Raw genomic sequence first — 26505 nt, forward strand, 5'->3', positions numbered from 1 at the left:
ACTAGTGACATTTGCTCAAGGAGAGTTTTATGTACTTCATACTTTTATGTCTACGCAAGTATATTTGAGAGGAAAGGAATCTGCTTTTTACTTAGTTGCATTTTAGTCATTAACACTTACTTACTGCTTTTTGTGTTTGATTTTTCTATATCATACTGGTGACAGCATCTGTACTGCTTTGCCATGGGCCTCACCTCTGACTCTGGAGCTTTAGCATTATTTTAGACCTGAAAGAGACAAATAACACCAAATTCAATTGATATCTTCATGAATAAGACTAAGATGTTCCATTGAAGTTCTATAAGTTACTAGTACTTTAGTAGTTTTTTACCTGCTTCTTTTGGACTCTCTACCCAAGTTGTTTTTTGGAAAATAATTTTAGTTCTTCATCAGTCATTAATACAGTAACCACATTTTTACTGGTGTATGGGTTTAGGCTACTCAGCCCACCTCTGATACTCTTAACTTATGAAGTCACACAGTAAAGCTAAACTATTTAGTGTATCAAATTGCAAAAGCGGCTACCAGATTATCCACACACACACATACAGTGCCTAATGATGGGAAAAGGCATTCACATAATTCAAGCTCTGTACAGTGTATAATAATAACTGGATAGGATAAAAACAGATTTTGTAAAACAAGACAAAAAGATGAAAAAAATAATCTCTCTCTTGCTCTTTTGTTTGAACTGTGGCTAAGACAGCAGTCGCACAGCCAGAAGAAAAGCTATGGAAACTTTCCCAGCTAGGCCTGTATTAAATGTCCAAAAGGAAAGGGAAATTGTAAATTGAAGATCCAGACGGGAAGATGGAAAACTTCTTCAGTTGAAATGAATATTTTTGCTTGTAAAGCTCTGCAGCTTTTTATTACTTTTGTCAAACAGTATTTTATATTCCCTCAAGGTAGTTCTGTGCCATTCCCATTTTCCCATATTGCACTCATTGGGATATCATTTTACATGAATATATATGAAAAAGGTCTGCAGCCATGGAACTCAATGTGGTCCACATCATTCCAAGTAAAGTTCCTATATGAAGAGACTGGAGGTAAACAGCTGATTGAGAGCCATAATATTCTAATTCCTTGTGTATTTGTTTATTTATTCATTTATTTCATTTTTTTTGCCATGGTTTGTCAACTATGGACATTAAAACTCCTGTTTAAATGAAATGCATATGCTGACTGTAGTCTGTCACTTGTACATGAACTTCCACATAATGAAAATCCAGTGAAAATCCAGTTTAGCCATGCTTTTTTCAGATGTGTTTGGTCACCTGGCGTTAGCTGGACTGTAGCCCTAATACAAGGCATATCCCACTGTTTTTCTAACACTGCGCTCCATGCTATGGAAAGTAGGACATGCCAGCAATCAGTAAAACCTTTATTTATAGCAGGCTACTGCCCAATGGAGTCATATAGTTGACATGTAAATTGACACCTGGTCACTGGACATGGCCCCAGTGCAACTTTGACACTGGACCATGGCTGCTGAACTTGACCACATACATTTTCACACAGTGACCTCTACACACCCTGACTCACACAGATACTGTAAAACTGTATGTTGACTGAAGCAAATATTGTATGAAAACTAGCTGTACAGCACTTCAAAGTGACCTTATTTAATTTTTTTTTTTTGGAGTTTGACTTACACATTGTTTGAATTGCAAATATGGAAAGTAAGTTCAATTTTTTTTTTTTTTATTAATTTTTTGTGACGTTACAAAAGCAACATTTCTGCACCTATCAGCATTAAAGTTAATATCACCTCCTTTTTCTACACTCATTGTCCATTGTATCAGCTCCACATATCATATAGGTGCGCATTGTAGTTCTACAATTACAGACTGTAGTTTATCTGTTTCTCTGTAGACTTTGTTAGGCCCCTTTTACCCTGTTACCACCTGTGGTGGTGGTGTGTTAGCGTGTGTTGTACTGGTACGAGTGAATCAGACACAGCAGTGCTACTGGAGTTTTTAAACACCTCAGTGTCACTGCTGGACTGAGAATAGTCCACCAACCGAAAATATCCAGTCAACAACGTCCTGTGAGCAGCGTCCTGTGACCGTTTATGAAGGACTAGACCAACACAAACTGTGCAGCAGCAGATATGCTACTGTCTCTGATTTTACATCTACAAGGTGGGCCGACAAGGTAGTTGTGAGTGGACAGTGAGTGAACACTGATCCACTCGTACCAACACAACACATACTAACACACCATCACCGCTGTGCGGAAAGTGGAGTTAAAATGGACAATGAATGTAGAAGCAGGAGGTAGGAGGTGGTTTTAATGTCATGGCCGATTGGTGTGTTTTTGTCTATTCAGGCTACAGCAATTTAGCCCCACTGAAGTATTTCAACACCAGATTGCTTTTTGAATGAGGCACATTATAGGGCAGCCAATCAGAGCAGAGGTCATTTACATACATCAGTCTTAAAGGCACAGTAACAAAAACTTCTATAAATATTGCAACTTGACTTCAGGGGAAAAAATAAAATACAAGAAAAGCGAAAGATATGGGCCCTTTAAGCATCAACTAGGTGACCTTTAAAAAGGGGCTTTTTACAATAGAACAGCTTAACATTTTAGAGTGCAGACAAGCTGAGACACACATACAAAAGGGCAACTTTTAGCAACATCATAAAGAGAAGCACTCAGCAGTCAGCTGACTGTGTGCAGTAGTTAGATAGCAGAGATGAAAAGGTGCCCAGCTAAAGTTCTCACAGCCTTATCCAGTGACCTGCCCTGCTTCTACTCTACATACTGCAAACATAACCTGAATCTCATGTAACTAACCTTCAAGACACTTTGGCCATTGCTTCACCTTCTCATACCCACTCTAAATGTATTTGTCTATATGTCTGATTGTTTAAATGTTAATGTTGATGTTTACATTGACTGTAATTCCTAATGCTGACACACTAACATAAAACATAAATCATAATAGTTCCTTTCAGCTCCACAAGCAGATCCCACAGGCTATATTTCTTAACATTTATAACGTATAATTTACAATGGGATGAAAATAGCTACATTGAGCTCAATAGATGTTGACAGACCAAATTCCATAGGTGCCATTTGGAGCTCTTATGCCATCAATCTTCAGACTATCATGGCACTGCCGCTTTTTTTCCACCTGAGCAAAATGCTGTTGCTTCCTTGGACATGTCCCATACACCTGCTCAGCTCCATGCTTTTAGTGACTTGCAATAAATAACAGCAGAGAAACTCTCCTCTAAGTAGATTTGCATAAATCAGCTAACCACACGGGTTTACTAAGATTTATGGAGTGGTGCATGCACGATTTAAAGGAGTTACCCAAATTAGTAGTTGTTGTAAGTCTTCTTCAGTCAGCTTCATTACAACTTCATTAGTGTGTTTACATTTAAACAGGAATGGGGATATTTGGGAATCATTCTGTAAATCCTAAAATGTTTTCCAAACCTTTTGGCATGACCAATCTAGAATAAATCTAGAGAAAAAGAGGATATTAGATATATAATTGAATCGAGAGAGAGAGAGAGAGAGAGAGAGAGAGAGAGAGAGTCCTATACAAAAGATTAGGCGCCCTGGTCCCTGGTCAAATTACATAAGTGAAAATAAGTTAAAGCACATCCACATGTGGCCTGTGCAAAAGTTATGGCTCATTTTCCAACACGTTAAACTCAGCAAATAAATCTGAATAAATTATGTTAAATATAAGTTATAAATTAAATATAAATTGTGCATTAAACTAGAAATGCCATATTTAGGTTTAAGAAAAATGCCATATTTAAGTTCCCTGCAGGGGATGATTTATCTTTTTTATCTCTTTGTTTACTTCGAAAATCAACAAAACACGTAATCTGTCCAGGTGTATTACAAAAGTTATATAGCAAAAGTTTGAACAAAAGTTTGAAAAAGTTCAGGTGGCCGTTACGCACAGAATGGAGCGCACCTGAACCTTCAGGGAGTTCACAACGTCCATTCATTCGCTCTGAGTTGGTTGTGGCAAACCTGATGATATCACAGACTTTTTTGAGTAAGTAAGTCACGTGCAGAGCGTCTGCGCACCTATAAGCCAATGGCAGACGTGCGTTTTGGCGAGAGCGCGCGGGGGGGATTGGAGAAACGGGTCTCTCCAGCTCTAATACTGAGCCATTGTCACCCCTAAACTATGGCCCGGGGTGTTCCAGCGCGCTCGGCACCCCCAGCCTCATTCCTCAGCACCTCCGCGAAGAAGCTCTTGGCGGTTACGTCAGAGCCCAGCGAGAAGTGCAGGGCAAGCAAATGAGCGCGTAAAGGAGCCGGTGGCAGGCATTGGTGCCAGGAGGCTGCTCACTGCTCAGCGACCAATGCCACAGTTCAGGCTCACTGCGCACTGCTCAGAGCACGCGCTCAGGCACCTCTCTCCTCTGGAGCTTTCCGCCGCGGGACACCGGACAGCCGGCTGGCTAGCGCATGACAGCTCTGCGGCGTAAAGCCTAGACAGCGAGGGCAAACAAAAATACAAACAAACAAACAAACAAAACTTCTCGACGAACTGCAGCCTGTCATGTCGTTGCAGTGACATGATGAGGCTGGTAGGAATTCCTGCAGGCACGCGTCGCATCTTTTGACCAGCTTCTCTTAGAAAAAAGAAAAGAAAACAGAAGCAGCAGCAGAATGCCCCACGCTCGCAACAGGAACCCCAGCCCCATCCCGGAGGTGACATGGGACACGGGGCTGAAGGAGATGAACGAGACGTGGAAGGGGGCCATCGCGTGCCTCGGTGTGGCCGTCTTCTTTGTCATGACCATTGGGATCATTTATTGGCAAGTGGTCGACCAGCCCAACAAGAACTGGATCCTGAAGGGGGGCTTCAGCGGACTGATCTGGGAGCGCAGGGCGCACTCTCTGCTCATCCAGACGCTGAGCGAGGACAAGACGTTCGTGGAGATCGACGTGGGCAACGTGGGCACCCCGGACATGGAGGTGCCCTTCGTGCGCAACCTGTGCTGGCTCAACAAAACCGAGTTCTGCTACACATGGGACTCGGTGGCCGAGGTGAAGATATCTTTGGAAATAGCTGACGAGTCAGAGACCGAGTGCTACAGCATGACCTGGACCCCGGTTCACTGCCATGTAGAGCTGAAGGTAGAGTATCAGTGCTGCCCAGAGGAGCTACACTCAAGTAGAAGTGCTGTTGCTTTAATGCTACCAAAAACTAACCCTATGCAACGCATGCAGCAGCTATCAGCTTAGAGGAATGGTTCACTCAGAAGTCATTTTTGCGCAGTTTTGCCTCTTAGCCTAGAAGTAGTTGACCGGCCAAGACATGTTTGGTTTCTGAAATTTGCCTCTTTAGTTATAAAAGGCTAATATAAGTCTATGTCACCCAAAACTTTTTAGGGTGATATAGACTTACATTACTTGGTAACTACGTTAGCCCCGTAGCTCAAGTGCAAAAAGCAAACTTCAGGCACCAAACATGTCTTGCCAGTCAACTATGTTTGGGGTAAGTGGGGGGAACTGTGCAAAAATGACTTTTCAGTGAACCGTTTGTGCTTGTTAGGTACTATTTTTGTCTTTTTGGGATTTTTGCTCTAAAATAAAATGCAAAAGCTTGGAAGTGAGACGTGCGAGCAACAGCAAGTCAGCACAAACCTTGTCACCAACAAAATACAATGAAATTAACTCCTCCCCCACCAAAAAAGCATAGTGATTTTTAAAATGGAAATGTGAATGATTGAGTGGAATTGAAATAAAATAAACTTTTTTCCTCTGTAGCATTTGAAAAGAAAAAATTCAAATCCGTTAAATTCTTTGCTCAAGTAAATGTAACAACTCTCTCGTCAGTTCCAGCACTTAACCCTTTACAATGTCCGGGGCCCAAAGTTTTTTTACACACTTCTATAACCTAAGAATAGCTCAACTAGTTTGCTTTGGAGTCATTGTAGTTGCTGAATCATAAGCCTCAGTATATTATGAGCCTGGGATTTTAAGAGGCTAACTGAATGGTACTGATAAGCATATTGCACATATATAAACTATTGTTATTAAAACTACTAGAGCTGAATTTTATATATATATATATATATATATATATATATATATATATATATATATATATATATATATGTAAATATATATATATATATATATATATGTGTGTGTGTGTGTGTGTGTGTGTGTGTGTGTAATTATTTATATGCATATATAATTAAGCCTTAGTAGTTTTAATAACAATAGTTTGGACATAAGCAGTAGGATCTCTTTTCCACAGCTCCAGACCTCTCTTTGTACTGCAAGGACTAAATCCCAAAACAATATAGAGGTTTTCCGCATTTAATCCCTTCTTTTTTTCGGTTTGTACATTCCCTACCTCAGTAATTCCCTGTTATGTGTTAACTCAGACTCCGGAGAGTACAGTCACATCCTAATGCCTCTCTGGGTGATCTTAAGCACACCTTTTTACATATTTGTTTTTTTTTTTTAGTGAGAAAACAGTGCTAACTGTAGTTAAGTATCACAGGCTATAAACAGCATTAATTCAAATTCAGCTTCAATATTCCTGTCAATATTCCTGAATATCTGTCATTCTAGTATACATTTTTTTGACAGAGGCTAAAACCTTGTATACCATTCACAGAGAAAACGTACAAGTTCTCAAAAAGAGTACAATAATTCCCTCATTTGAAGTTAACAGAAAACCATTACCATACCGATGGTTAACTATGACAGCTATCACCTGTTAAAGTGCTTCCCTTTCTCTCTGTTTGTCTGTCTCTCTGTTTTCCAGGACTGCTTCTCCATGGTGAATGTGTCATGGTACGGTGGGGCTAGTGTCCGTGCACCCAGCTGGCCGATAAACGATGTGGATGTTTCAATGCAGTCCTTCAGAGTCAGCGACCTGAGAGACAATCCCTCTGGCTTTGGCTCAGTTCTAGAGCGCTACTTCCTGGGCTCATCAGGTGAGCAAGGGTTGTGAGGGGTTTACATCAAAACATGTTTGCCTGCTAGATTTACTCACCTATCCCCATCATGCCTTGTGCCCACACCCTAATGTGTTTGGTAGTGAATTCTCTCTTAAAAATGAAGGTGCCTAAATGGGTTCTTTGGCGCGATTGCACAGAAAAAACAGTTTTGTTTCCCTAAAGAGCATTTCAATCAAAAAGTTTCAGTTGAGTGGTGCCCATATCGTAATAAACATATTTTTAACTTTTTTTTTTTAATTATGAAGTTTGATGTAGTATGTAAACATTGTTAAAGCTTCAAAACATACTTTAGTCCATACTGTCCATAAATGGAAACTAAGCTGCAAAAAAGCCATTTGAATTCATTGTTTTTGTAATGTCATGAAAACCAACACATTTACAAAAAACAACTATTTAGCCTACAGCAGTTTAGCCCTGCCCAGTCATGCTGAAGTTATAAGGAGTGTTTCAGCCCGGACTGCTTTTTGAATGAGGCACGAGGCAGGACAGCCTCATTTACATATATCAGCTTTAGAGGTGTAGTAAAAAATCAGCCTCTTACATTCTGAGTTCTGAGTTAAATGAGTTATTGCTGTTTTTTGATACACAAACCCACATTATAGTTATAAGTGAAAAAAATTTAAATACAAGAAAAATGTAGAACATGGGCCCTTAAAAGAAGCATCAGTTGAAATGTTCCTTACGGAATATGTTTATGGAAAAGTTCTTTATGGTTCTTTAATGGTTCTTCTATGGTATCACTCTGAATATCACTCTTTGACACCTTTATTTTTAAAAGCGTACATAAACAATGCCAAAAACAATCATATGGACAGCATTCTATAACACTGCATGACCATTGTTCCAGAATACTGGAGCTGGGCTTCTGCTTATTAGACAGATTAGAAAACAAAGAGTATTTCTCTACCTAGCGTCTTAATTTAACCTGTTGGAATTCCTCCACAGTTGTCTTTTGGTACTATATAAAGCAGCACTGTGGCAAACAGGCCAGAACCATGGTGATTATAATAACTTGGCTGGTTATTTTTGGGTGTGAGTTTGATCGGGTGGACGGATGCCATGCAGATAGATGCAAATGGTTAATGTTATTCATTGAGGGGGCATCGTAGAGACCCCCCCCCGGGACTCCGGACCACTAGGCCTGCTATGAAAGGCATGTGTGGCTGGGCAGCTGAGCTCCAAACCTTAGATGCACGCACACAGACCCACACTTCGCTGACCACACAATCCACAATTCAACTATTAATAAGCGTACTTATGGTAGAAACTATTTGAGGTCTTTATTTGGCACGTAAACAGAGTGTGCCTGAGCGGGTGTGTATGTGCTCATGCGTCCAAGTGTGTGAGAGAGAGACAGATTTCAGCAGCTAAAAGGTGAAAGTGGTAATCTGTGTCCCAGACAGCTGAACAGAATTAGATTAAAGCAAAGGGCATGACATCAGCTAAAGAACGTAATTATCATCATGTGACACAAACAAAGGCCTATTATGATTTCCTAGACGATTGTTTGTACAGGCTTTTGGCCCTTATGTAATAGTGGGCCGAGTTTAACTGAAAAGGGTCGCATGATTTTAATCCCTTTTCCACCTTGCTAAAGGACAGCCATGATTAGCAGGGCGTATAAACCCCACTTTAATTGCCCCCCTTTATAAAACACACAAGAAAAATGTTGAGCTCTTGGCCAAAGCAGCGGCGATAGGTTGCCAAAAACCGGCACGCAGAGAAATAGATGCATGGCACGGTATGCATAATGTCCAGTGGTATAAGAAATAGCTGCCATGTTGTGAGAGGTTCCAAAAGCAACCCAGCTGCTGCTGCAGGCCGCTGATCAAGTGGCTAGTTTGGCACACATTGATAATTGTTTTTTTCCTCGGCTGCTTTAGAGAAGCTGACTGGCATGTTGTTGTTTATGGTTGTGAAATGAGCACTGTGACATCCTGGGACACCCAGGAGAAGCATTTTTACCACCAGCCCAAGCAATGCTTCTAGATATTAATGGGATGATGCTTTTAAAACGGTTACTGATGATGTATAAGTTGAGTAACAGACCAAAAAACAGCCTCATCTACTTGGATGGATAGTTTTAGTCAGCTGTTGCAGTCTTGATTTGTTTGCCACCATGTGCCATGTGTCATTGCTTTTTTCTCATGTTGTTTTTTCTTTTTTATTTCAACATTTAATAAAAAATGCACCAACAGAATCCAAATGAGTAATGAAATGAATTTTTTTGTGACAATAAATTTAATAAACCCTTTAAGTGTTGGCCCATCTTCAGGAGATTGCAAGTCAGAGCCCCAGCGACACAGCAGCCATCCGTGGCAGAGAGTCTAAGAGAGTCTAAATGGCCATGCTCTCTCTGGGCAGGAAGGATGACCCTCCCTCTCCCTCCATCACTCAGCAAGATATTAGCCAATGCTAGCTGACATAACAGAATTGGCAGTTAAGCCCAGTTCCAAATGGCATACTTGCAGTCCTGCAGTCCACAATTGCGTGGGCATGTGAGCCTGTAGGGTCCTCACGAGGGCCCTCTATGCACCCTTACTGCGGCCTTTGGCAAAGACCTCAAAAATGCAGACTCAGCAGTAGCCTCTTACCCAAAATTCCATGAGATACTGGTGAAGAACAGAGTGTCTGGTTTTGTTTACAGCTATCTGACAAACATGACGGAGAGGTAGATATTCAGATGTGGGTAAAATACATTTGTTTATTACAAACCCTATTCCAAAAAACAGGGGACAGTAGGACAAAAGTAAATAAAAACAGACAATCTATGATTTTAAATCCTTTTTGACCTGTATTTTACTGAAACAAGTGTGCAAAGACAAGATATTTAATGTTTGAAGTAATTAACCTTATTGGGGCATGTTTAGCACTGTGTTACATCATCTTTACCCTCTTAGCCACACTGTTGTAACATGTGCAGAATGTGGCTTGGTCTTGCTGAAATAAACAGGGACATCTCGGAAAAAGACGTTGTCTAGATGGCAGTGTATGTTGCTTGATAACATGCATGAGCCCCTTAGCATTAATGGTGCCTTCACAAATGTGCACGTTACACCCCTACACCACGACAGACGTTGGCTTTTGAACTTTGTGCTGGTAACAATCTGCATGGTCCTTTTTCTCTTTGGCCCGGAGAACACAACGTCCATTATTTGCAAAAACAAATTGAAAGGTGGGCTCATCAGATCACAGCACACATTTCCACTTTGCATCAGTCCATCTCAGATGAGCTTTAGAAGTCGGTGGCATTTCTGGATGTTTTTGATATTTGGCTTCTGCATTTGTATATGCAGCAAAGAACTGTGTTCACTTACAAGGGTTGTGTGAAGTATTCCCGAGCCAGTGTGGTTATATTTGTTACAGAAGTGTGTCATTTTTTTAAATGCAGTTCCATTTGAGGGAAGATCATAGGCATTCAGTATTGATTTTCAGCCTTGCTCTTTACATACAGAGAGTTCTCTGGTTTCTCTAAATCTTTTAATAGTGTTATGGACTGTAGAGTGTAAAATCGCTAAATTCATTGCCATCGTGCTTTGAAGAACGTTATTCTGAAACTGCTGGACTATTTGCTCATGCTGTTTTTCACAAAGTGGCAAAGAGACTTCTGTGAATGCTACTTTTATTCCCAATCTTGAAAGCATCACCTGTTACTTATTCACCTGTTTACCTGTGGAAAGTTCCAAAACAGGTGTTTTTGATCATTCCAGTCTTTCCAGTCGTACATTGCTTCTGAGTTTGTAATTTACCTTGTCATTGAGCCACATTATGCTTGTGATTCAAATACAGATACTGTAGATAAGGAGATTGGCTCATTTTAAAAAAAAAAGAATGGCATGTGTGGCATATAGAGAGCCTGCAGACAGAGCAAGTCTGTCCCAAATGCATGTGTTTGAACCAAACATCTTTGAGGTTTCTTGTCCTATATTTTTGCACATTATTGATGTCACCAAAGTGTGGAGTTTAAGGAGGACTACAGGGCTTAGGGCACTATTTAGGACTGGGCTTTAGTGTTCATCTTGTTGAACTGTTCGATGACGTTGTGTTAGTAGTAGTTTGAAAAGATGCAGTGCAGTTTACTGCAAGTGTCTCGGTAGCATTGGTAGCATTGTGTGGTGTCAGGTAGCTAGCAGGTGGAAGTGGACATGACTAAATTGGGGAGAAAACTAGTTAAAGTTTGAAAAATTAATGTTTTGTCCTTCTCCATTTTGCACATGAAACTTTTGTTATGACAGCAACTGCACGCTTCAGGCTTTCCTCTTTATATTCCTCTTTCAGCCATACTACTTATTCCTCTTAGGAAGTCAAATCTTAGGTGATTAGTGAGTGCCACTGTCTACTCACTTCTCATTTCCCTTCCTTAATAAGAGTGAATATAGTAGACCTACATACAAGAACCATTGATCATCTGTTTCAAGGCTGGGGAAAAAAAAACAACAAAGTTACTGTTCTTCAGTTTATTGCTGTTTACAACAATCTACTGCAGATTTTGAGCTAGCTAATAGCATTATAGGCACTTAAGGGAAGTACTTAAGGAAAATGTTGGTATTTTGACACATGAACCCCAATATGGGTCATGTTATGATGATATAATCATTTGCCATTATTCTGTTACAGCAGACATTAAGCATGTCCCAAAATACAGTGAATGCTGAGAGTTAACTATATTGGAAAGAAAGTTTCTTTTGCGCCTGTAACGCAGTTTGCTGTAATCTGCACTGTGACAGCGGACATTTTTCATGGATTCTCAATATGTTTATGTTTCAGTTCAGTAACCACGGTAACCTTTTGTTTTCCATCAGACATTATTATCTCATTACTTTCCATTTTCCCTTAATATAAGATATGTGAGGCTCAGAGAGAAGCATCTCCTAAATAAGATGAATTCTTTGGCATACTTTGAAGTTTCCTCAATTTATCATAGCAGATTAGACTTGGAGAGATAACTAAAGGTTGTTATCATGGCTAGTGCTCATGAGTGATGGTGTGCGGCGTCCACTAAGTAGTGCACCTGCCACTAAACCAGCCAGTCCAAAGGAAAGAATCAGGCTGTATTGCTGTCTGTGCTTTAATGCTGTCTCAAAGTTAGGAATGGGGTTTTAGATAAACTAATCCATTATGGCACAAGTTCAGGGGCAGATTTTTTTGTGTGTGTTTTTGCAGAGCTCTGCAGATTTTGTTTCTTTAGCTGACTGTTCTTCTGGCTAGTGGTTTAATCTTATTAGGAGGTATTGGGTGCAGCTCTGTAGAGAATTATTGTGGAGAACTAGCATGAACAGTAGAATTCAGCATGAACAACTTCAATTTACATTGTTTACGTTTATGTCTGGGTAGGTTCTGATTTGTAATACTGCTGATTGTTTGAGCAAAATTTCCATGAGATTGTATTGTATTAAATCGCAGCACCATCAAAATGCCTAAGGTGCTCTCACTCTGGGAGAAGATTTTATTGTGGAAAGTATAGCTCTACATGAACTATACAACAACATGTATAATAGAGCATACAGCTGTCATCTAACTGCTCTTGGCATATTTCAGAACAATTTTGATATTATAGTGTGAGCTCACTTTATTTCCAGACGTTAGTTGGGAAAGTCATGATGTCTGGAGGTGAAAGCAGATCTTAACAATCTAGCAGACCTCAGAGAAATAGCTGCTTTCACCCAGGGACATAGGCAATGGGAGTGCTGAGGGGGCTGCAGCATCCTCAGATTTCAGGATTGTTTAACTGCATCTGCTTAAATAAATAAATAAATAAATACAAATAATTTTTAAAAATTGGGCATAGTATAGACCTATGTGTGCTTTTAGGGTGGAGTGCGTAACTACATAAATGTACATATATATATAAACTCTATAAACTCCAGCAGCACTGCTGTGTCTGATCCACTCCGACCAGCGCAACACACACTAACACACCACCACTACATGAGTGTTACTGCAGCGCTGAGAAGGATCCAACACCCAAATAGTACCTGCTCTGTGAGGGTCCACAGGGTTCCTGACCACTGAAGAACTGGGTAAAAGAGGGCTAAAAGAAGTATGCAGAGAAACAGGTGGACTACAGTCTGTAACTGTAGAACTACAAAGTGCACCTAAAGAGTAAGTGGAGCTGGTAAAACGGACAACGAGCATAGAAACAAGGAGGTGGTCATAATGTTATGCCTGATAGGTGTGTATGTATGTATGTATGTATATATATATATATATATATCTGCAGAAGTCTTTTTATTATAACTCACACTCAGTGTGCGTTCAAGTGTTGACTATAGACTATATATATATCACCCAGTATCAACAATTTGTTTGGCCACTGTTCAGGTCATTCGTACAATTTATCCAGAAGAAGAGACAGCAACACATTATGACATGTTTTCTGCAAATTGTCTAAAAAAATTTATAAAAAAGACTTTTTGTACAATGTCAGTCAGTGCATCACATATGTGCTGCTTAAAATGTCAGCATCCCCAACTTAAAACACCTTCCTGTGCTCCTCCTGTAAACTCTTAACTCTGGAACCCTTGGCTTATTATTCAGTGACTACTTTCAATTATTCTCTAACTATGAAACCAATATGGTAATGATGTACAGAAATGGAAGTGCGGGCCCACATACAGGCCTTGACATTTAAAAGGTTAAATAGCTTATAAACTTATAGTATTCAAGTTCTTGCACAACTTTTAACACTTTTCTTTTTATTTTAGACAGATAATGTAGTAGATTTCCACAAAACTGAAATTTATTTTCCCTATTCATTCAGTACCCAGAAACCTCTAAAACCCATCCCACACTTAACATCTGCAAATCATACCTTCAGTGCTCCCATGCGTGTGGTTGGGTCGTAAATAAGCATGTGAATATGACAGGTGTGCAGGCTGAGTCCATGTGGCACACAGCAGGATGTCTGCCTGCACTGTTTCCTTTCATTCTCTCTGATCCACACATCCCAGTGAGGATCTACAGAGGTGTTCTTCGACCTCAAACACCACAAAACTCTATGACCAATCAGTTTAAAGCGCAGACATTGTTCAGTACTGTGATTTTTGTTTAAATTGTGTCAATATGGTTTCAGTTTGGTTGAATTGCTCAGTTAATACATACAAAACGTAAAACAGGAATTAGTATATGAGAGTAATTAACCCTGTCTCATTTGACATATTGAGACTTTTGCTTTGTCTCCTTGAACTTGTTTCAAATCTGTCCCCAGACTAGTTGTGATGTGTGCATGACCACATTGGCTATAGTAAAATGAATCAGCATGTGAAGTTAGAACTTTGTGTGCCACTCTGTTTCCCATCACTGCATAAAAGAAGCACCATGCTGTCTTCATTGCTGGACGCACTGTGATAGTTTGTGAGCGAGCATGCACAAACATTCAGAATGCGCTTTAAAATAAGATTTTTGAATTTTTTGAATTTATATCTTTGTAGGATCATGTACTTTACATATCAAAAGAAGTATGACAACAGAATAAATAAAAAAAGAAAGAAGTAAGTTAATTAGTTATTTATTCATTGTAAAGGATTATGGGAGGATAAGTCTGTTGGTTTGTAGGTTTGTAAGTCTCTTAGGAAAAAGGGAGAGGAAGACACCATTAAGCATTTATCTTTCCTTTAAAGCCCTAGTGGAAAATATTTCAGCAAAGCTGGTACTATTTACTGTAGGGAATTGTTCTAAAAATAAGAGGCTGCTCACTTAGGAGCCCACCTTGGTCATAACTCAAGCTAAAAGTCTCTTAAATTTCACCAAATGACAGTTATTGATTCCCTCCTCTGCAGATTCCTGTATGTTACACACGTCTGGAGAAGGGGCCTCTAGGCTTTTGAAGGCTCGTAGGTAAAAAGCTCTCTCTGACTCCGTTAACTCAGCGCACTATTGATATCAAAAATAGAACCATGTGCAGGTCTACACAACTTCACACACATACATTCTGTAGCCTGTACTTTTTCCACTTGATCTTCTTTCCCTGTGTTTCTTTTTGTCTTTAATCTGAAATGTATGACATTTTTTTCATGGTCCATAAAATGCACTGGGCAAACTTGTAGGGTATTTGTGGGCTTCCAGCCCTTGTCTATCACTTGTATTTATAGTTTCCTTCCTGTAAATTTTGGTCTGAAAATGTCTCTTAGAGGAATCTCATATCAGTTATAAGAGAGAGAGAGAATATTTGTTTTAGTGTGCCTGATTTTTCCATTGAGGACGGAAAAGATTTCATATCCAGGAAAGTTGTAAAAATGTTAAGGATGTCTTTCTGACATGCTTATCCAGTTTCTACACATTTGCACTGTCAGTTTTGATTCTTTATAAATGGTAATAATTTTCTGATACTGATAATGAAGCCTTGAATATCATACAGATTATGATACCGCATCTAAAATAGGCTATCATGCTCAATCTACTCAAACAGTCTACTACCCCACCGGAAGAAATACACGATTAACATCAGATCACACAGTGTAAGTCTGTGATATTTCAGAATAGATTTGTTACAGAATTATTCATTTTTTTCTCTGATATACAATCCAGCATTTTGTGCTGATATTGGCCCAGTATTGATACCTGGTATTAGATTGGTGCTATCTCTAGACAATACTTTTACTTCTACTCAAATATATTTGTAGTGTTAGGAATCTACTTAAACTCACTTACATTTAAACTCACTAAACTTACATTTTAGTCACAAAAGTCACAACCTCTGTTTATCCATAAAAACTAAACAGCCTGTTTTTTGTTACTGTGCCTTTAAAATGGTTATATGTAAGTGATTCTGGTTCTGATTGGCTGTCCTGTGTTCAAAAAGCAATTCGGGCGGAAACACTCTTTATCACATGGGCGTGAAGTTGTGAGCTAAGCTGCTGAAGGTTGTAGAAGGTGGACATATGTAAATGATTTGGTTTTCATGACATCACAAATAACAATTAATTCAAAACAGGCAGCTTAGTTTCCATATATGGACTGACCTGACCCTGCGCTGAATGATATACTTTGAAACTTTAACAGTGTTTATGTACTACATTCATCTCTTTTATTTCAAAAAGGTGAGGAAAATTTGCTTTGCTATGATATGGGCCCTTAAAGTAGTTTTTTATTACTTTTGCACTTTTTGTTCTCAGGTTGCATTGTAAAGTACTTTTACTCCTATTTGAGTCTTTATTTCACCAAAGTAACAATACTTTTACATGATGTTTAGGCTACTCTGCCCACCTCTGGTTATGCCCTTCACTTTTTTTTTGGAGATTTCCCAATTTACCATGAGCTTGGTCTCTAGATGTAGTGCATGAATGCTTAAAGGTCTGATTTAAAGCAGAAAATTGCCTTGGTCTCAGCTTGATATACTCTGTAAATGTGAGAAATGGCTATAAAGGTGGGGGCAGATTTTTTTTTTTTGTTTTGCTTTGACTGAACGTGTACTGCTGCGTATGAGGACTTTGGGCCACATCAGACCAGTCTGAAGCGTATGGGGGATTTTCACAGTGTATTGGGTTGAGTGTGAGACATGTGGAGGTATGTGTGTGTGTTTGCATGAAGGGGTACTCTGACATGGTTGAGAAATCTGAGAGGCAGTAGGAATTCCTGGGAGGGCAGCCACATCTGTGGACACAATTATCTGCTTCCCATAATTTCATCATTTCATATGGGTGCAGGGATACGCCATCTTAACGCTACAGGGTGGCGTTTTATGTGTGAAACTCTTTTTAGGCTAAAATTGTGTTTAACATTCAAACTCTCATTGATACCACTGTTACATACTTCTGACCTGCTACACTGCAAGCTTATTCAGTTATTAATCTTAAGACTTAATATTCAGTGAGTTGTGTTAATTATACATAATTGCTGTGAAGCTAGTATGTTTATGTAGTTATGAGACTGATGAATTTACACGTGGACTTTATGGTTTGTTGCACAAACAGCTACTTGTATGTGTAATAGCACACGTACCGGTAGACCCTTCCCACAGTGGAATACACCCAGTGCTATGTGGAGTAACTGCGGATGCTTCTGCCACCTCTAACTACCCAGAGATGTGCTGATGCAGCCCCAGGGCCCCTTTCCCTACGTCACTACACTGGAATCTCCCTGATACTTCTCACCGTGTCTCCTGATCGGCCTGCTTTATGGGGGCAACTCTAAAGATGGGACTAAAGATGTTCGTGGGTTTACTTAACAGAATATGGTAGCATTCTGCAAAGTTATTTTGTTTTTAAATATTCTTTTTTTTTACATCCCAATGAATGTGCTTGTATGGACATTAAGGGTGTAGTTTTGGGTTCAGAGGTGGGGGACACTATAAAGTTGGAGCCCACCCACTTCTGCTGCCCCTGCTAGAAAAAAAGGCTGTGCTGATCATCAGCAAAACCGACATATGTTGTGTTTTTGATGCTGGTGTGCTGTTTAGACCAGTGTGGGATTCATGCTGCTCTTTGCTGGTGTTTTCAGCAGGGCCTACCTGCCCACCCCCAACACATATACAAAAATAGTGTTATATTGCTAGTTAATGTTAAATATTCACTTTCAGTGTTTTACCATTTTTAGACTCAAGTTATTGTTGACATGATTTCATACAAGTAGTATAGCAGCAATTCATACCATAGGTGTTAAGTTGTCTTTATGTTGGACATACCAAGTTCTATATGGCAACAGCTTATGCTAATGTTAACAGCCAATCACTAGCTAAGTCACCCCATTGTACCGTTGGAATGATGCATAGCTATAAAACCATAATGTTATTGAAGTTAGTCCTAATAGAGTGGATTATTCTATTATCAGATCTACTTTCCGTATTTCTCCTTGATAGTTTTGAATACTTCAAACAAATTTTGACAATACTTTCCTTGAACTCTGCTACATAACACTGACATAACCACACCATAAACATGTCATTGCATATGTCATATGCTGTCATGAGTTGATGACAAATATTGTACAGTAATATAACAGTTCTATTCTATCAGTTCTATCTGTTATTGATAAATGTCATGACAGATGCCATAATGATTAGTGTCATGACACCTCATGTGCTTATTTTTGCAAAGTGTGCTGTAGTTAGCTCTCATAACAACCAACATTGCTCCAATTAACACTAATCCTAACATGACACTGTTGTATTACTGAACATATCTGTTATGATAACTCATGACAGCATATGACATATGGCATGACATCTTTATGGCGTTGGTATGTGAGTAATATGTGGCAGGTTTCAGGTAAAGTGTTGCCCAAATTCGTTTGTCTCTTTCAGCTTCACCGTAAAGGCATGTAGCCAGTAATGACGTGTGTCTTGTCGTAATTCCTTACTCCTGAGCTGTGTTTGGAATTGCTCCCTAATACAGAAATAGTGCACAAGTGTCAGTCATTTTGTACTGTTGTTGGAATTCTCAGTGATAAATCTTTCATTTGTTTCATGGCTGTTCTCCAATCAGTTCACTGTATAGCAAATGCTGTATAGTAGTGAATGAGTTAATGCGTAAACCATTCTGAACACAGTGCTGGTGTAGCCCACTGACCGTTTATCAGTGGTCTAGTTACTTCAGATGGGTTTAATCAATCAACCCATCAATCAATATGACACTGGCATTCCCAGTGGCAACTATGCCTACTGTACGTACACATACTTATTTTCATCAGAGTCGACCTACGTGCAGAAAAAGATTTCTTACAGCCATACACACCGTTGTACTTATGCCTATGCAGACAGTCGAGAGCTGATCCTAGATCGGCAACCATACTCTGAGAACTCTTCAACATATACAAAACTAAGATACCAAGTATTAACAAGTTTGAAATAATCTGAAATCTGTTTCTTTCAGAATCAATTACAGTTATTGGTATAAATCCAGTGCCAAACATTACTTCAAATATAACATTGGAAGCATGATCAAGATTAAAGAGCTGTATATTTACAAGCTGTGTGTGATTTTGCTCTCTCGAAGGTGTGGCAGTACTGGTGTCTCCACACATCCCGCTGCATGTCGGGGTGCAAAGCAGGCAGCAGTTCTGTCTTCAGACGGCACCCGGTATGGAGCGAATGCCCCTGCAGTACACCGTCTGCGTCGGACAGAACGTCAAAACTGTCCATCAAGAGGCAGTGCAACAGCTCTCTGTGCCCTTTCGAGAACTGCCCAACATGAATGTCTTACGGTACGGAATAGTCACAATTAAGTAAAATAGTATTTACATCTATCTGTACATCTTTAATAAATACTCCTATATGCACAGCTTTAGGAAAAATATTTAATTGGTATAAAACCTTTATGTTATATGGAGGTTCTTTAAACTTTAAAAAGATTGTTCTCGCTCATACATCTCATTTACTTTAAAGAACCATCCACTGAAAAGTTATTTAGAGAACCAAAAGTGGTCATTCTATGGCATCACTCCCAAAAGTCCCTTTTTGGCAGCTTTATTTAAGAGTGTACATTCAAAATACAGTCGTATGGAAAAGTTTGTGCACCCCTGGTCAAATGACATGTTTTGTTGATTTTAAATGAAAATAAGTTAACACATCCTCTACAATACACTTCAGCACATTTTAATCTGCAATTTGCTGCATTTATTTGTGTTCATTTGCTGAATTTAAAATATTGGGGTGAAGAACTGTGCCCAAGTTGTGACACATTTTATATTTTATGGTTTTTTCATGTGCTAAATTCGCTGAAAATGTGATCGTTAAGTTTGTTCCCTGTAAAAGATGTGGTCAAACATTTCATTTGACCAGAGGTGTTCACACTTTTGCATTTGACTGTATTTATTAATTTTGTTACTGATAAGCATTTACTGGTACTGCATTATGTTCAAAGAATTCCTGTAAAGTTTGTTTCTTGTGACCTTTATTCAGTAATGCTCTCTTTTTTTTCATTGTCAAGGTTGCCTTTCTGGAAGCTTCCAGCAAATGTGGACTCAGGGGTGAAGGTTGAGAGGGAGCTGAGAACCTTCTCTAACCGGCTGAAGAGGCACCACCTAGGGGAGGGGGTCATCAGCCTTGACGAACATTCCACGTCTCTCCTCTCCAACATGGTGGGTCACTCTCTCCTTTCTTAGTGGTTCCTCTCTCGCCCTCACTCATTCTGCCAGCAGGACTCGAAGAACTAGAAGTCAGGTTTCCAGTAAACCACTTTCAGAAAGACAAAAATCTGATCTTTATTATTTTTTCTGAAAAAAGTCCTGAGTGGAAGGTAGGTTGAATAACACCTAACACCAAAGAAAATCAAGGCAAACACTGTAAACCAGCAATCAGATGGACGTATCTGCGTCCGTGGTTGGTACTGTGAGTGCTATGCAGTGTTAGCAGTGTGTTCCCTCAGGCTCTGACCTTCAGTCCAGGGCCTGGGCAGCTCTGTTCTCTGAGCTGATTAATCTCTGTCCGTCAGCGGCCTCAAGCCTTGCACCTGTTTTAGCAGTGGGCCCACTGGCCTTCAACTGCTGCCTCTCTGCCACGGCCACTTATGTGCTCGAGAGAAGGAGTTACTGAATAACGGTGCTGCAACTTCCGCCTCTGTGGTCCTGAGCCAACTAGGAACAAAGAAAAGAGAAGGGACAGACTTAACTGTCAGCTACCCAGTGGGGAACCCTCTGGGTCACGTATCCTTCAGAGGAGGCCTAATAATTTCTGGGAACTGAAAAATGCATGTATGTTATTTTCATTTTTATTCAGTCTTCATGCTTGTATTTATAGTCTGCAGGTATGATAGAAACTTCACTGTTGAATTCTTGTTGGAATCAAAAGGGTTAAGATCTTAAAACAGAAAATTATAATTTTTATTATAATTATGATCATTTAGTTTTTGTATGTGGTATCTCGGTAAAGTGAGTTCTCACATTGGTTAGGGAGAAGTCCTTACATGTTAGATTTACTACAAATATAATTGAAAAGTAACAGTGGAATCAGAATCTACCAATTTCGCTTTGAATCCTAGAGGGACATACCAATTCATTTTGTAACAAGGTTTCAGTCAGATGTTAGAAATTGAAAACAGCTGTTACAACTCTATAGGATAGGGCTATTAACTGAGTCACTGTAAAACTGTCTGACAATTGTCAGATAAGTCTGACAATATGCAAATGATTTTACTTTTCCTAACATTTTTCTCTTCCGTGTGTGTGCTTCAAATGTGTGTTTATTACCTGTATGCCAAGGGAATGTATTTACATATATTTTTCAAAATATGTGTCACATTTAAAATATACTGATGTGTGTTTTTGACTATTACATATATTTAAGCTACTTATTACAAATATATCAGTACATTGATATATATATAATATTGGCCTGTATTTAAATATTTTAAAAAATGTAAAATTATGTTTTAAAAAATGCTTAAAAATAATATGTAAATACCTCATTCAAATTACATATTTTTTGTTGATTTTATAAGTGAAAATAGCAAAATTAAATACAGCATATTTCTGCTAATTTTAGGGCACAATTTCTATTTATTTGCTGATTTTAACACACACACACACACACACACACACACACACACACACACACACATACACACACACACACACACATTATCTAAGCTGCTTATCCATTTGAGTTATGTACAGTGCTCTAGCCTATCCCAGTGGTTTGATTTTAACATATTTTTCCCCTGAATATATTAAATTCAACAAGTAAACAGTAATTGTGAAAAGTGTGTTCTCTGTAGAGGGTGTGTTAACTTAGTTTCACTTAGAAAATCAACAAAGATTTTTACATAAGGCTTATATTTTCTTCCATATGTACTGTGATGCATGAGATGTTGCCTCCTTGATTTAATAGGATTTAGAAGAGTTAATACGTTTGTACTCTTGGTACATAAATCTTAGTTTGGCCTGTTAAAAATGTTAAGCCTGCGTTTGGTCAGGCTGCCAGGTTTGCATGAGGAAAGCTAAATGTGCAGAAGAAGTCTCCGTGTGGTCTGTTTTGAAGTTTGTGAAGTTACTGATCTTAATCAATGCCACAGGCTGGGGCCTGGCGAGAGCCGTTCCGCTTTGATAGCAGGAAGGAATAGTCCGGGACTCAGGATCCTAGTGTGTCGGTGTATAAGCATCTGACATTAAAAGCCACCAGCTGGCCCATTAACCTCAGCTTGGCTGAGGAATGGTCCGGTGCTAGTCAGTGGCTCTAAGACTTGAAAGGTTTTATTTTTCTAAGCGGATCTGCAGCAGCCGAGTAGAGGTCAGAGAGGTGCAGGGCCCGCTCCCCAGAGATACAGAGACGCTTCTCAGGTTCACCGAAATGTCAGCAGGGAGGGAAATGGTTTCCACTGAGTTTGCTATGCTGAGGAGAGCCGCTGCTATGCATACAGCATAATTCTACTAGTGTATGGCTGGTGTGAGAGATTTGCTTTTTTCAACAATGATAATAATCGTTAGTTTACGTTTATGTATCATCACTGATGCAACAAACTTACATTCTTGACTTAAATGTGTCCTTGCTTAATTTTTTTTTTCCTATTTAATATGGGATTATTTACATTGATCCATTCATCGTGAAATGTTCATATAGTGTACATTTTCATACAGTGTACATTTTCTTACAGTGTACATTTTCAAATGGTGTAGTTCCAAGGTTTAAATATGACACTGACCATAAGTTAACAATGCAGACTCATCTTAAGACTTTGTGGGTTTCATAAATGGGAAGCGCTATTCAAATTGTAAGAGAGAGAAGGCAATTATTAAATGTATTCTTTATTTTCACCTACTATACTTTGCAAAAGTCAAAGACCACCCATTATTTGTTTAATTTCCAGTTAAAATGGAAGTTATTTAAGTGAAAAAAGCAGAACACGCATATTTAACATAAATTTACAAAGAAGCCACAGCAACTAAATATAATCTGAGCTCTTTGAGTTTAGTGCATTTAGTGTATTCACTCTTTGCCTTCATCGCTGCTTCCATTCTTTTCAGGAGACTTGCTTTCAGTTTATCAAAGAAATCTGCAGGGATATTTTTCCACACCTCCAAAGTTGAGTCGTAGAAGTTTGTTGCATTTTCAGCTCCTCACGATCCAAGTAATAACACATTCAGTCGTGTTGAGGTCTGGCCAGTACGTTATTCTGAGACCACCAGCAGCTTCACGTTTTTAGTTACTCAGATTTTTCTTGTATTATTTTTTTTTCTTATACAAATAGATATCTCCTTAAAAAAATAATTAAAAAGTAAAAATATCTCCTGAAAAATGAATAACTTACATTTAATGGCTGTCTTGACTGGAAACGTAATAAATGACTTCTGCACAGTACTGTGTATGATTATGCACAAATCAGGCAGACTAATCTTCTGTTATAATTGAATATTTTCTGTGACCAAACAGACAACTGACCCAATTGCTCAGCCAGATTTAATCACATGTTGCCTGAGTGAAAACAGGGCAGCTGTGAATAAAAGCTGGCTCGAATAGGAAGGGTAAGGCAACACGCCAAGACCAACTTCTTCAGGTAAATTTGATATTACAGTAATGCCGTAAGCTGCTCATATACCACAGAGAGGAGTCAGGAGTTCACTGGCTGTTATTTCAAAAACGTTGTCCGTCACTTCACTGGGGTTACTTTTCTTTCCACGCTGCTGAACTCCTCCCGAAAGATTAGAGGTGGTAAATGGGAGGAGGAATGAGAAGAAAAGAGCTGAGAACCTGCTCTCTCCCAGGAAGAGAATGTTCTCTGTGCCTGACATACTTACAAGGCTTATCGGGGCACTGGTAGACCTCTATTTACAATAATTAGACTCATATACTGAATTGAGGTTAATTTAAAAGCCATTTGAGTTTTCTCCTGGATTTTTTCCTACTTTGGTTAATTAAATTCAGTCATTCAGAGTTCACATCACTTTAAAATGCAACTCAGTTCCCCCTTTCTTTTCCTATTTTTGGGGGTGGAATTGGGATTGGGAGTTGACTCAATCACACTAACTCATCTGTGTTTTTAAAGAGTAGAAACGTGTCCTGAATAAATGTCTTATCACTGAGGAAAGCCTTTCACTTTGTGATAGTTTCATGAAATTTTGAGAAAACTACAGCCCTCATGCAATGTTTTATTTTTTCCTTTCTAGTTTCCATATTAGCTTAAAATAACAGTCATAAGCAGAACCAACAGCTTGACTTGGATTGAATCTGGTTATAAACATGCTTGCCAGTGTTCTCTGTTTATTGCCCAGATCCTTCATTTACACAGCACACCGCAGATCGTGGCCGAGCAGAATGATTGATCTAAGCTTACGCCATTCTTTTTATTTTCATAGACACTGTGCTGCAGTTCTAGATTGAGTCATGGTAAATCCATTAATAGGCCCGGAAATCTTTTTTTTCCAATGATGCTTAAAGACAACATTTTCCATACTGTTAAAGCAATCAGCAAAGTAAGATTTCCAAGGTGTTAAGTCCGACTTTTGCCATTCATCACTAGTGCCTGGCTGCTTTCTAGCGCAGCAGTGGTCACATATTGTTATACATGATGACACCTAAAAGACAAAAAGCACTGCTCCTGAGGTGAACTCAGCTGCTAAGTGTTCATCTTCAAACCTGAGTGAGAATGCAGTTGTGCAGACAGCTGTCATCAGGGAAGGAAGATGTGGTATCAGATGATTGGTCGTTCTGTAGCATGGAAGTACTATAGCCATGGAGACAGTCATTAGCAGTAGCATCTGTTTATTTCTATAGGACTTGCTCAGTAGCAAATGCACACCCAGAAGTACAGTACTGTGCAAAAGTCAGAGACCACCCTTCATTTATTTAATTTCCAGTCAAAACGGCCATTAAGAACAGGTTATTCATTTTTTAGGAGATAAGTCTGAGTAGATTAGACAGATAGATAATCCACTTGCATAAGGAAAGGGAAAGTCAAAAGAAAATAGGTGAAAAAAATCGATTTTCCAAATATTTCAAAAGATGCAGAGAAAATTGTGCTCCTATTTATCATGTAAGACCTGGTAGCCCACCCAAACTGTTCCCTTCAGATAAACAGTAGTGAAAGCTTTCAACTTTAGAGAGAAGAGAAAATCAAGCTCCACTCTTGCTTCAGATCTTCTACTGTGAGAAGACAACTCAACACTGTGAGTCTGAAAGGATGTGTAGCTGTCAAGAAGCTGTTACTGAAAAAAGGAAAAAAATACCACCTTGATACCAAAACTGGACACCTGAGATGAGCAATAAGGTTTCATGGACTAATTAAATTTGCAATTGGGATTTCTTGGATTGTGAGAAGCAGAAAATGCAACCAGCTTTGGAGGTGTAGAAGAATATCCTTTCAGATTTATTTAAAAAACTGAAAGCAAGTCTCCTCAAAAACATAATCTGTAAAAGGGGTGGACACACTAAATACTGGAAAAAATGTTGTTGAGTTTCTGTGTAATTTTCTGTTAAATATTTTTTGTCTACTTATTATCATGACACTGAAAAATTAAATAACTTGTGCTTCATGGCTATTTTGACTGAAAATTTAAAAATAAAGGGTGATCTCTGACTTTTTCACAGTTCCGTATGTGTCCCAGAGCTTGCCGTCTTGTTCTATGTGGACTTTCTTGTGGCACCAACATTTGAGCCAGTGAGAAGTCGTAAATTTTACAGGAGTGACCACACTAGAAACGCAGAGTGACTGATGCAACTCAGTAGTCATGACAACAGCTAAGCTGTGTTCGCTTATGCTCATGTATGAGCAATGATGTAAAACCCAAGAGAAAAGGAAAAAAATAAATTTCCTTTTTGATGTTCAAAGTGCTCTCAAAACAAATGATGACTGGAAAAAGAATTAGTACAACAAAACAAGGACAAGGAGACTGAAATGTTTGGAAAGAAAAAAATATTTTGTTGGAAACAAAGGTCATTTCGAATGAAAGTCTTTGGAGAAACATGCTTTTTGGCACCAAACAGGTTTCATAACAAGCCATTCCCCCCTGCCCCCCCTCCTTCGCGTGTGCTGAGGTGGTCAATTGTTTGGCCAGTATATTTCAGAAAGAAGTGTTAGGCTATGAGCAGAACATGTGAGCTAACTTTGTCCGTACATAACATACATAACTTGTATGGTGTTACGCCACTGTTACTCATTACATAATCTCTAATCCTAGCTACTTTATTACTGGCCTTTGACCCCTAGGCCTAGGTGCAGTCCAGGCTTTGAACTGTAATCCACAGAGTGAGATAAGGCTGTAATGCTAACCATAGTGTCACAAGTCACCATAACAATAACATTAGACTTCACACTCTAGTCTTAACCTTTAGCCACATTTAGCTAAGACTGTGAAAACATAACCCCGGCCTCCAGTGTTTCTGCAGCACTGACTCTCCATGTAAACAAGGCCTTACACAACATACGTCAATCAACTCTTTTTAACCCACTGAAGTCAATTATTGTTGGCAGCAACAAAAGTAGTGTAATTTGAAATTAATAATTTCTCACTTGTAGCTCATTGAAACAAGAATTCTGTTAGAAGTTTACATTACAAACACAAACTACACATTTGTGTTCATAAGTAGAAGAGGAGTGCTACATCCAAAGTACAAGACAACTGGCTATTTAGCCCAATGAGTCATACATAATTATGCTACAACATTTTGGTACAGGTG

The 26505-nt window shown here is 39.0% G+C and overlaps 1 protein-coding gene across 1 annotated transcript in view; it reads left to right on the forward strand.

The window, feature by feature from the left end:
* Positions 1-4110: 4110 nt before the first annotated feature.
* The window catches only part of si:ch211-236l14.4 (SITS-binding protein), a 31138-nt gene continuing 8743 nt past the window's right edge, over positions 4111-26505 (forward strand). Inside the window, exons 1-4 of the mRNA XM_036575799.1 lie at positions 4111-5121; positions 6767-6938; positions 18893-19100; positions 19826-19976. Of these exons, the coding sequence (XP_036431692.1) occupies positions 4651-5121; positions 6767-6938; positions 18893-19100; positions 19826-19976 (1002 nt within the window). The 5' untranslated portion in view covers positions 4111-4650. The remainder of the gene's footprint in view (positions 5122-6766; positions 6939-18892; positions 19101-19825; positions 19977-26505) is intronic.

The sequence above is a fragment of the Colossoma macropomum genome, unplaced genomic scaffold, assembly GCF_904425465.1.
Source record: "Colossoma macropomum unplaced genomic scaffold, Colossoma_macropomum, whole genome shotgun sequence".
NCBI lineage: Eukaryota > Metazoa > Chordata > Actinopteri > Characiformes > Serrasalmidae > Colossoma > Colossoma macropomum.